At 49.8% G+C, this 12,847-nt stretch overlaps 1 protein-coding gene across 3 annotated transcripts in view; it reads left to right on the top strand.

The window, feature by feature from the left end:
* EPAS1 (endothelial PAS domain protein 1) overlaps positions 1–12,847 on the top strand; it is an 84,737-nt gene that overhangs the window by 50,159 nt on the left and 21,731 nt on the right. For all 3 annotated transcript variants that reach the window (XM_045445931.1, XM_045445930.1, XM_045445932.1), the window contains exons 3-6: positions 7,001–7,152; positions 7,574–7,658; positions 11,061–11,179; positions 11,274–11,479. In XM_045445931.1, the coding sequence (XP_045301887.1) occupies positions 7,001–7,152; positions 7,574–7,658; positions 11,061–11,179; positions 11,274–11,479 (562 nt within the window). The remainder of the gene's footprint in view (positions 1–7,000; positions 7,153–7,573; positions 7,659–11,060; positions 11,180–11,273; positions 11,480–12,847) is intronic.

Genomic DNA, 12,847 nt, shown 5'->3' on the forward strand with positions numbered 1-12,847 from the left:
GGGCACGTGTGTACCTCTTTCTTTTAAAGAGGCTTCTCTTTCTGGACAGGTGAGGGCAGTGTCTGGTACCATTGGAATCATCTTTACACACACAAAGAGTCTGCACTGGAGGATTTAATGACCAGACAGACGCTTCCTCCACACCCAGAAGCATCTCCTTAACTCCCCTGTTACGATGCTTGAAATCCTACTCTTAGACATTAATTTCTTTGGGTAAATTATTGCTTCCTTCCACCGCAAGCCCCGTCCCACCACCACCAGAGACCCCGAAAGGAATACTGTATTCATCCTGGGACACCTCTCTGATTGAATTTGGACTTGTAGAACGTCATAGAACTTGTAGAATGATGAGAAGAAGTGAGGTACAAAAAAGGTTGCTCAGAGCCACACACTTAGCACTTGGTGAATCTGCACCTGCTATGCAAGTCCTTTGGAGTCTGTCTCTGTGAGAAGGGCAGACATGGGAGGGCAGGAGCATTGTGCAAACCTGGTCAGGCAAAGACGTTGATGAGGGCTAGGTGTGGGGGGCAGGTTCTTCCTTGGTGGGAGAACCAAAGTTGAACAGAAGCACCTGGGGGCCAGCCCTGAGCAGGGGGTGCAGCGATGGCCCTCACACATTCAGTGAGTTGTTTCTGTTCTTTCTTCTGATAGACAGCCTTGATTTCCATGCTCCCCCACATACAATCATTCTTCTCAGTGGTTCAGAGGTTGGCTTGGTGAAAGCCGTGAACCAGAGGCTGGGTCCCCTGAGCACATCTGCCTGCCTATGTGCTGGCATGAGCCTCCGTGTGCCAGCCACGCCCTGGGAGACGGGACCACGGCGAGACCACACACATCCCGCTCAGGAGCTGTTGCAAGTTGTGGACACAAACTGCCTGCCCTCTGGCTGGGCTTGGCCCCAGACGGACCAGAGCCCTCAGCACGTCAGCTCTGGTCCTCTCCGTCCTGAGGAAAGAAATGACGGAAGATGATAAGAAGTGTCTACATTTGGCCGTCGGGTCCTGCTGTCCTTGACAGAGCAGTTCTCATAAAACACGTATTACCCACGGTGGGGATGAGGCAGTGGATGGCTTTTCAACATCCCCTTTCTCTGCCTTCTCTTCCAGGCTCCAGCTGCACATTCTTTAGACCAGTTGTTGAAATCATCTTCAGGAATTGCATGTGAGACAGGATTTTTTTTTTAAATCACATTTTGCTTTTTCAAAACAGGCCATACAGTAAAAAGGAGAATGGGACTTGTGGTCACACAGACCCACCCTGGAGCCTTCTTTACAAGTTTGTGAGAATCTCTTCACTGCCTTTGAACTTTCCTTTCTCATCTGTACGAGTGGGATGACAGGAGTTCTTTTGCAGTGCTATCTGAGGATTGATCTAAGTGGATAGAAAAGCCCTATCCTCTCTGCTGCCACATAGGAGGTTCTTCACGAGTTACAGCTTAGAAATAAAAGTCATTACGAAGAAGCAAATGGATTTAGACTAAGTATAGGCTTCTGGAGAAATCGCATAGACGGAGACCCGGCAGAAACTCTTACTGTCCTCTTATACCCACCTTCCAGCAACGCCTATCAAAATGCCGAACAGCCAGGGTTTTCCAAGTCAAAACAAACCACAGATTCATTATTGAAGCCTTTTTAACAAAGGTGAGCACTTGTGTTGGCTCACTTTAAAATAGGAAATAGCCAGTTGCCTAGCTCAGAGTTCAAAAGGCTAAAAAAGACCAGGTTTTGCTTTAGAAAAGTTTCTGCTTTACTTAGTAACACGCTTCCCTTTGATTTTCACAGTAGGCTGTTCTGTGTGGGAATGTTGGAGAGGAAAACCTCAGCGCTGAGAAATTCAGCCTGGGAGTCGGGACGGCCGAATGAGATCCATATCACAGGAAGCAAACTGAAACAATAGCTTTATGATATTAGCTTCCACGCTGGGCCGAGAACAGAACACACTCTGACGGGAACATCAGTGGAAGTACCGCTTGATTGTCTGAAATCCTCTTTCAAGATGAGCCCCGCAAACCGTGACCAAATGAGGGTTGCTCCTGCATTCGGGGGGCATCAAACAGCAGCAAATATACAAAATTGGCTTTCCACCGTAAAATTGAGTTTTGGCTTCCCACACTCATAGAGGTGAAATCAAATTGATTTTACACGATTGCTAGAGGTCATTATGTAGCAAGGTTTCAAAAGAGAAATTAGGTTTATTATCAATTCATTGGCATGAATGAATCGATTGATTCATGTCTTGCCCCACTCACCTTCTACTTCGAGCCTTTTGTCTGTCCTGTTTGGAGAGGAGCTGAGAAGCTGATTCATGCCGAGATGTAAATGGCTAAAAGCAGCTAATACACAATCTCTTCTAGAGATACTGACCTTGTTCAGATCACTCCCTTAACTTAAACCAAAAAAGTCTGGTAAAAAGGTATTTGGTGACCCCGGCCCTGTGCGTCTTACGAAGGGTACTACAAAGACGTAAGATAGGATAATAGGCTATGTAAAGAACAAAGGAATGAATCTCACGTGGTGGATGTTTAAGGCCCATTGGGAGGCCAGCAAGATCAGGTAAAACACAGTGCCTTCTGCCCAAGATGTAAGGATAGCCCAGGCCCACTACCTGGTGATGGCAGTGGTGGGTCTATGGGCCTGGGAAAGTTGGAGGGGAGGAATTGGATTGAAAAAGAAAGCCCCTGTAATAATAACTAAATGGTGACTGCCGAGCACATGTGAACTGGGAAGATCACATCAGCATGGTTTTAAGAATGGTCAGAGCAGTCCTGGAACTTTTCAGGGTAGGAAATAAAGAGGGAAGATGACCCTGGTGGAATAAAAATGCATCCTGACTGACAGTACCTTGTAACAGTCTGGTCTCAGAGACCTGGTCAGGAATGTCTGCCCTGCCACCCTGCCCGCTCACCCCAGATGCCCAGCTCCTGCTGCCCATGGGGTCCCACCCCACATGGGTGGTGCTGCCTGAAGGAAATGAGCAGTGCTCCGGAAAAAGTGCTCCGAAACCTCAGCCCGCGCATATCCTGGCTGTGGGGAGTCGTCATCAAAGCCTGTTTACTGGGGCTATTTTTAGCATTAAAGAATCTTGTTGTGCTCCCCACGCTGAGCATGCGTCGCCTCAGCAGATTGCCTCTGATTCTGATGACCCTCCTCTCTCTTCTGGGGGTCAGACCCTGAAGGGTCCTGGGAAGCGAGTAACTAAGACCGAACCCAAGGCAACTTAAAGACCCCTTTGGGGGCTTCTTGAGCATCTACTGGTGGGCTCCTCTTTATTTAGCACCGAAGATTTCTTCTGGATCGCCGTGAAACCTTATGGTGGTTTATCTTTGTCCTCCCCACCCATCTGTAGATTCCCTCAGCAAAAAGATTGCTTTTAAGGGCACCTGGGTGGCTCAGTCAGTTAAGTGTCTGACTCTTGATTTCAGCTCAGAATGATTTCACGCTTTGTGGGATCGAGCCCCGGGTTGGGCTCTGGGCTGCCAGCACGGAACCTGCTTGGGATTCTCTCTCTCCTCTTTCTCTGCCCCTCCCCCACTCACTCATGTGCATGTGTGCACACGGTCTCTCTCAATAAATTAAAAAAAAAAAAAAAGATTGCTCTTACACCTTTCAGTATCCCTGATTCTCCCTAAGACGGGATTGAGTGCATAGTGACACTTCTTTACAGATGTCCTGACTGATTTCCTGCCTGGTGCCTAGCACAGGGCAGACACATAGTAGGGATGTGATAGCAGAGAGTGATATACGCGTACCCCTGGCCCGTAGGGTGAAGGTCCGCCTCCAGCCCTGCAGTTTTCAGCCTCAGCTCCAAGCTGACAGTGAGCTGGCCAGGTTCCTTCAGAATCCCCTAGGAGGAAAAGCAGGTGCTGGAGCAAATAGTACCACAAAGGCAAGAGGCCAGCTTGTCCCAGGGGTCCCTCGGGGCTGGCCTGCTGGCTTCCTGGCCCTGCAGCCATTGTGACTTCAGTCCCAAGATGTTCTATTTCCATTCGTGGTCCCTGAGTGCCCCTTTGCCTTCCTCCCAGAGGCCGGCTGGCCAGCTGCTACAGCCAATTCACCACCTCCTGGAAGCAAGTGTACTGGGCATGGATAGAAACCAGTTTGGCTAGGTTGGAACTGTTAAAAACAGGAAATTTTAAGCAGAACTATTTCCTCTGGGCCTAGCTAACCCAAATAGAGCTGTCTTGGGATTACACCAGATTTTGATGTCAGTGTTGCCACTGAGATCAAAGAAATTGAGGAGAAAAAAATTGTCTCAATAGGCCAGGAATCACAGAGCTGGCCTTTGCTTTCTGGAGAGGGTAGTCACCTATCTGGTGTGATTTAATGGTGCTGGAAACCTCTCCTCACCCATCCCCAAAATAGGTCACCACCTGCCAAAACAGTTTGATTTTCCCAGCACTAACGGTCACTCATAGGACCTTGAGTTAAGGCAGTGATTCTCAACCTGTAGCCGTAGGTCCAGCATGTCCACATTACCTGGGAACTTGTGACAAAAGCATATTCTCAGTCCCACCTGAGCCCTACTGAATCAGGAACCCTGGGGAAGGGACCATCCAAGGCCGGCTTCATGAGTGTGTGCCCTATGTGGTCCCCCAAGGCACATTGAGAGGGGCCCTGGACATGGCTTAAGTTTTCAACGAGAGGTCTCACATTTTTGCTTTGAGTTATGTAGTAGTCTGGGCCCCCAAATCCTTGGCTTTAGCAAGCCCTGCAGGGGACTCTGGTGCACGCTCAACTTTGAAAGTACTGAGTTCTATCACCATCTCTCCTAAAGCCCCAGGTTAAATATGGCTGTTGACTGGAACCACAACATTAGCAGTAACGGCATCCACACCTAGAACTTTGGCTCATTATCATCAGTTCAGCTGACTAGTTGGTGGGCAGAAACCCAACGCAGGGATCCAGTGTGGGTATGTGTGTGGCACCAGGCTGTCCCCAGATGGTCTCCCCTCCCAGAGGCTAGCTAGGGTGTGAAGGGGAAAGAATTTCTCTCATTGTTTTCACCATTTTTGCAAAACAGAAGGGAAGCCACCAGGCTACTACTGTCTGCAGCCCAGCCCTTAGCTTTAAAGGCTGCTAGCCTGTCCCTGGACTGCCGGCTCTCTTGGTGCCTCGGGCACGTGTGCTGGTCCCATGTCCTGAAGGTGGCTGGTCCCCAGGCGTGCCACCGAAGCCCCATGGTAGAAACATCTCCTAATTTGGATTTGTTCTTGAGGAATGACAGCATATAGCCCAGAGCTTAAATTTAGGGGCTCCAGGGAAAAGAAAACTAAATAAATCCAGTGCCCTCATGGAGAGGGCCTTGGACCTCATGTCACAGTATCCATGCGTTCCTTGCCAAGTGGGCCATAAATCTAACTGCATTTCACATTCCCCAGAACAGCCCCGTGTTGGAAGACTCCTTTTAGTTAAGTGAGTATTCACTTTTTATAAGGGACAAATTACTCTCTAACCCCCTTGTTCTGTTAAGTTAAAGGAGGCCTACATGGCCTAATGTTTGTACTGGATGAATACAAATTTTTGTAAGTAAATGTATGTTTGGAGTTCAATGATGAGGTAGGAGAAGCAGGGCCAAAAGAAAGTCCTTGATCGGAGGACAACAGCCAAGGGCCCGGGGCCTGAGAGCTTTGTTTGGGACAAGAGCTGAGCCTACATCTCGTCTGCTGTTTCCGCAGGCGGCAGGGGTGCACTTGAAAAGCTGGCGCTACTCAGAGTGGTGGTTGTGGGGTGGGCTCTTCCCCAGGTTGCCCCTAGCGACTACTTCTGCAACCTGATTCGTGGCCTCCTCGCGTGATCTCTGCACCTCTGGTCTTCACAGTCTGTCTCCAAACCATTCAGAGTACCATTGCCAGGTGATTCCCCCTAGAGCAGTGCTCTGCGATGCCACCGCTCCAGGATGCTGGGCTCCCCTCAGCAGTGTCTCCTCGGTCCCCGGGTGGGAGCTTGCTCCAGGCGGTACCACCTCCACGTTTGCCCAGTGTCTGCCCACCTCGACCGGGCCCAGAAAGTTCTTTCACCTAACAGAGTGAATCCTTGTTTTTTATGAGCTGCCTCAAATGCCCTTTTTTGGAACAGTTGTCTCTGACCACCACAAAGTGACCCCCTCTTCCCCTGAACCCTTGAGCACTTACTGTCTATATTCGTCTTTGGTCACCCAGTTCTGTTGCTCCTGCATTCTTAGATTTGTACCACCGTGTGCTACACATCCCCTATCTAGGCTTTGAGCAATTTGGGGGAAGCGGCACTATCCTAGAGGGAGCAGAAGAGGGGGGAAATCACAATGATAGGTGGTGTTTTAGGCATTTTAGACACTCATTTAATCCTTGCTACTCAAAAGATGGAAATTATTCTTTCCATTTGGCTGATGAGGAGACTGATATTCAGAGAAGGTGTTAGCCAAAGTCATAGCCTAATGGGAGGAATGGAACCTGCATTTATTTGACTCCAAGGCCGATAAATTGTTTGGAGTGTAGCTGTTGAATTCAGCTGCCTGAGCCCACTAACCACAGTCCTTATAAGTCCTTATAACCTAGAGCAAATGACTGACTACGTCTCCTAAGCCTCGTGTGTAAGGTGAGACAAAGAATAGTACCTACGTCACAGGCGTTGTAAAGATAAGACAGTATATTCAGTGCAGTACCTAATACATATAGTCATTGCTCAGTGTGTGTTAGTGGTGAAGGTTACGGTTTCTAGTACCACTGTGACTGCCATCATATCTATGACGCCTGCTGCCACCATTACCCGTGGTCCTTCAAGTATGCTGCCACTACAGCCACACTCCTGCAGAGCCCCATCAGGGTGTCCTCTGTGTAGTGCTTATCAAATACCCACTTTTTAGGCATGTGGTGACACTTAGATGGTTGACAGTGTGAGTTCCAGAAAAGTCCACCTAATGCCTTTGAGCCATCCCTGGCTGGTGTTCGTTTGTGCCAGTCACATCTGTTTTAGGACCACATTCGTGTAAGCCACCCAACCGCCCCCCCACCCTCTCTTTCCAGTTTGCTCTGAAAATGAGTCTGAAGCTGAGGCTAACCAACAGATGGACAACTTGTACCTGAAAGCGTTGGAGGGCTTCATTGCCGTGGTGACCCAAGATGGCGACATGATCTTTCTATCGGAAAACATCAGCAAGTTCATGGGACTCACACAGGTGACACCCTCCTCTGGCTCTTTCAAAAAGGGAAGATGTTTGCATTTGGGGGTAGAAATGAGTGGAAGGTTCTGGTCACATCCGTCCTGACTTCTCCCTGCCTGTGCCCTCCCCCACTCTCTCTGATCTCAGGCTACAAGCCTCAGGAGCACATTCCCAGGCCCTGGTGTTGAGTTTGACATTGCTGATGGACAGTTCTACTGACTAGATTAACAGACCAACCCTGTGAATCAATTCTCTGTCATCAATGGCAGTCTTTTATGTATTATGTCCACGTGTCTGTGGGAAGCCAGACTGGAATATGGGAAGATCCAATTCAGCCTACTCTCTGTCTCCTGACCTGGAAGGTGGCTCAAATGTCTCTTGGAGACCTCTTCTTCAGCATTAGGAGTAATGAAGCCCAACCTTGTTTTTGAAACAGGTGGAGCTAACAGGACACAGTATCTTTGACTTCACTCATCCCTGTGACCACGAGGAGATTCGTGAGAACCTGAGTCTCAAAAATGGTAAAGTATTCTTCACTCTGTGTTTCATTCCTCCTTACATCCCTTGGGAGGGGATCTGTATTCCCTCTGTCTACGAATGTAGGGCTGATGGATCATGGTCATTATGATCCAGAAAAAAACTGGCATCCCTAAAATATCCAGCATGAGATGGAGGGCACGGGAGGGACATGGTACTCAGAACTGTGTCTGGCCGGCCCTTCATGGCACCTGATGCCATGCTAGTAAGGCAGTCCTTTAGGTTAGGACATTGTCTCCAGCAGGTTTCACCACCTGTGAGGCCAGCACCTCTGCCAAACGGGGCCACCCAAACCAGTACACTCGTCTGTGCGCAGATGTTCGTGGAACCTATTGCTTTTACCTGTTGTGTAACAAACCACACAGTGCATTGTGGCTTAAACGATCATTTTATTACCTGTCATATTCTGTGGGTTCTGTGACTGGTTCTTTTGCTCCACATGACATCAGCTGGGCTACTGTTGTCTGGGGGCTGGACTAAGTGGAATGACCAGGATGGCTCCCCCACACGTCTGGGACCTTGTGACCAATAGCTGAGGCTGGGACTCTGCTGGGCTGCTGGCAGTGCTGGACCTCTCTCTCACTCTGTGGAGTCTCAGATCCCCTCCCTCTCCAGACTTCTGGCACAGCAGCTCAGGGCTCCCAAAGTACAAAAGCGGAAGCTGCCAGAGTTTCCGAAGGCTTAGCCCTGAAACTGGCACTGCATCACCCTGCCCCATTCTGTTATTAGAGGGAGTTATAAGCCAGCCCCTGCTCAGGGTGGGAGGTGAGTACACAAGGCCATGGATATCAGGAGGCATGGCTCATGGGGGCCAACTTTGAAGACTAGATAAGGAATGAATCTGGTCCCCGGGTGATAAGACGCACAACAGGTAGTTTTTGATGGCGAAGAGATTGAAAAGCTCTCATATATTGTATCCTACCTATGGGGGGTATCCAGCACATACCAGCGGATGGAAGGGCCCACATAAGCTGAAATCACTTTGCAAGGACAGTCAGTGCTGGGGACCTCCAGGCACAGGCACAAATGAAGATATTGTCAAGAAGACTGAAGCTTTGAGCGGAAGCAGGGCTCAGTGACTTTCCAGGTCCCTTCTGAATCAGAGATTCCATCACTGTCCTGGGCAGATTGTGCCCATGGCTGTCCATCCCCTGTAACATCTCTTACCTGTCACGGCCATGGGGTGTGTGCTTGGCCAGCCTGAATGACAGAGGCAGTGGCACCAAGCCTGCAGGGTTGGGCTTCTGTTCCTGCACACACTGCAGAAACAGGTGCTTCACAGGCCCACCTCCACCCTTGCTACAGTCGGAGCCCGAAAAGTGTGGAATTATAACCCCCTCCCCCGCTAAAGTTCTCACCCAGCCCCTGCGCTCTCCCACCTGAGGGCCTCAGGCCACCTGGCTCCTAGAGTGCACAGGCTGGAGAGCACTCCACAGGCCGTTCAGTGCCTTATCTGTGCTGCTGAAAGATCTTGTCTGCTTCTCTGAGGAAGGGGCTACCAGACTTTCTGAATCTCTTTCTAAGGCAGGTGTTGGGAGCCTGGGAAAATGGAAAAGTCTCTTGTTCTGGACTCCAGAAACTCTTCAGCCCTTAGGTTCTCAGTCGGAGCTCAGCCACTGCCCTAGTCTCAGTCTGACCATGAGACCTGAGCCAGGCCACTCCATTGCTCTGTTCCTCAGAGCCTCTGCTTTCAGACTGATGGCATTGGACCAGGCAAAGTCTAGGCGGGACCTTTTGCTCGCAAGTACCATGATTCATAGCATGATTCTACTCTATTTATCTGAGTAGAACTTTAGGTCGCTTGGTCCATGTGTCAAGGACTTGGGATCACACTGTATGAATCAGCAAATCCTCAATTAAGGTGCCGGCCTGCGTGGACTCACAATCTGGAAGCAAAGGGTTAGTGTGAACACCGAGAAGGAGATAAGGCCATGAGGCAGATTGTGGAAGGCTTTGAAGGCCAGGTAGAGGGCCTCGAACTTTATCCTGTAATCAGAGGGGAGCTTTTGAAAGTTTTTGAGCAGGGGTGGGGTAATCTGATTGGAGCTATGTTTAGAAAGATCAATTAAATGGCAGAATGGGGAGAATCTAGAGGTTAGCAAAGTTAGGAGGCCACAATAGTAACCTATGCCACAGCCACAAATGAGTCCCTCCAGTCCACTTATCAACAGCACCTGAACTGATCCTAATAGTGGATCCAGGCCCCAGGATAGAAGAATATCTCATGATATGTAGACCCCACTGATGAAAATGAAAATTGTAGGGACCATCATTAAGTTTTGGGAGAGATGATTTTATAATCATGTTGAAGGAATGTTCTCTCTTAAAAAAAAAAAAAAAGAGATTCACTTTTGTTCTCTTATTTCATGGGCTAAACAGCTCCTAGGGAAGTTTAAGATAGATTCAGAGATGCCAAAATTCATTTGATACAGCCCTTTGAGGATACATCAGTCCGATATATCATGGCCCTCTAGAGGTTTATGGAAGGCTGTGACTATTTGGGAAAAAAAGGCTCTGGATTGTTCTGTGATGCTGGGCAGGGGAGCAGGAGTGCACCCAGGAAGGTCCAAGAGGTGGTGGTGGTGGAGGCAGAATTTAGGCACTGACGAGGGGGACTCAGCTGGCACTCACCACATTCATCACTGTTCTGTGGAAAGTGGGAAAAGTTCTGAGTGGGCAGGCATCTGAAGACTATCAGAAAGGAGGCTATGGTGTTTGTCGTGGCGATTTATTTAATTCTGGCTGAGAAAGGATATGATCTGTGTTGAGTTAATCTTCAAAGTGAACTTGCTCACTAAACCCAGGAGGCTTGGACCAGAGCCCTGACACATGTCACTTTAGGGAGAAAGCTGATGGCTTGGTATCCTGAATGCAGCTACCGCAGGTTGAAAATAGGGCCCTGGAGGGATCAAATTACTGAGGGCCAGGGGTGAGGAAAAAACGGGGGTGTCTGAGGGACATTTCTAATCTGAGAGGTTTATCCCTTTGAGGAGACTGGGTCTCGCCCAGACCGTCCCTTGGAATTCCTTCTAGGGGACACGGGCCTGACCCAGGAGAGGCATGCCAAGATCATGGCTACTGGTCACCCCTTGCCTCGCAACCCTGAAGTGAGCACTGACTATGTACTAGGTGCAGTGGGAAACAAAACAGTGGAACAGCCTTCAGGAGCTTCTACTCCAGTTGGAGAGACCAGCCAGAGATGAGACAACGTTAGTCCATGGGCCAATATGGTACTGAGCGTTCATGGCAGGCCACAGGTGCTAAGGGAGCAGATCCTCAGGAAGTACGCACAATACATTGCCCAGAAAAACTGCATCAGGGCCCCTCTTCTGAATATAAGCATGAAATTAAAAGTCAACCGGGTCCCTCTGCTCACCCCCATCCAGGCTCTGGTTTTGGGAAGAAAGGCAAAGACATGTCCACAGAGCGGGACTTCTTCATGAGGATGAAGTGCACCGTCACCAACAGAGGCCGGACCGTCAACCTCAAGTCAGCCACCTGGAAGGTAGGACGACAGCAGGCCTGGGCTGGAGTCCCCCACCCCGACCCCCGTGTGTGCCGCTGGCCCCGCAGCTGATCCCCCCGTGGCTGGTCTCCAGGTCTTGCACTGCACCGGCCAGGTGAAGGTCTACAACAGCTGCCCCCCTCACAGTAGTCTGTGCAGCTTCAAGGAGCCCCTGCTCTCCTGCCTCATCATCATGTGCGAACCAATCCAGCACCCATCCCACATGGACATCCCCCTGGACAGCAAGACCTTCCTGAGCCGCCACAGCATGGACATGAAGTTCACCTACTGTGACGACAGGTGGGGGCCCCGGAGCACGTGTGCCGTGGCAGGGCTGTGTCTCACGTGCACGGGCGTGCATGTGTGGCTGTGCCTGTGGGAAAGGTGTGGGTCTGGGGCGGGAACGTTGCATTGCCGGGTACAAGTCTGTGGGCGTGTGTCACTGTTTCATCCCATCAGTGAGGCTGAGGGGCTCTGGGTACCCTATTTGGTGGTTCCCCATTGATGTGATGTCAGGGGCCGAAGGCAGAGCCATTCTGTTCTGTGGCCCCGCTGTCCTTGTTGAGTGTGTACATAGTCCTCCACATATGTATCAGGCTCCTGAGCAAATTTCCAGGAGTCTCATTCCCAGGAGACCAGGGTCTAGAGATCTCCATCAGCACTCCCAATTCAGAGACCAGCCAGGAGCTTCGGGGTCTGAAACTGCCCCATGGCTGCAAGCCTTCCACCTGATCTCTTCCATTAATGAGCTCTTCCCTCAGCCTTTGTTCCTTCTGTGTCACCTCCATCCCAGCTACTGTCCAGGCTAATTTCAAAGACTTTTTGATGAAGGAAGCTAAGCTAGACTCTAACCCCCCAAACCAGGCCCCACTGACAGCTCTCCTACGGGAGAGTGACGTGCTTCAGAGTGTCGGCTCTGGCGGGATGGCCCGGGTTCAAGTCCAATAGGAAATGTTCAGTGTGAGCTGTTATTCTCTTGCTAAATTGTTCTTTATTATAAGTTGTTGAAAGAGTGCCTAAGACTGTATATGTCCCTTCTTAGAATTGGTCTCCACTCGAGGCACAATTGAAGGACTTTTGTGAAAGGGTCCTTGAGTCATTCCTGGCCCCCTGTTCTGACCACCATGGCACCAGGACCCAGGCAGCAGCTAATTCTCTAACTAGTAAGAAGTACTCTAACCTCATAGGGAGAAAATGCACATATGAAGACTTTTGTCCTAGAACTCTGACACAGTCGACGTTGATTACCGTGGTTAATAGTGTCATTATTGTGATCGGGATGAAGATTGGAGATAAAGGTTGTCCCAAAGGCAGGCATTGGAGAAATCCATGTTGTGTGTAAGGGGTCATCTGTCAGATGAAGCCTTTGCATTCAAAGGAACATTCTTGGCAGAAGACACAGATCTATAACGTAGACTCTCCAGATGACATGGGAATTCCCACTACGTGGCCCACATGTCTGGCTCCAGGATGGGGTGGCGCTCTGGATGCCTTAGCCATACAGCCCGGAGCAGCCGCTGTTGTGCCTGGGACTCTGCAAGCTGCATGTAGCCCCTGTGAGTGAAGCCATCCCTCATGTGACCCCACAAGCTCTGGGAAAGCCCTACAGTCCGAGAAAATAACTCAGCATCTCTAGTTAATAGAAGACAGGGATTTTTTAAGCTTAAG

The sequence above is a fragment of the Leopardus geoffroyi genome, chromosome A3 (assembly GCF_018350155.1).
Source record: "Leopardus geoffroyi isolate Oge1 chromosome A3, O.geoffroyi_Oge1_pat1.0, whole genome shotgun sequence".
In the NCBI taxonomy this organism is placed as follows: Eukaryota; Metazoa; Chordata; class Mammalia; order Carnivora; family Felidae; genus Leopardus; species Leopardus geoffroyi.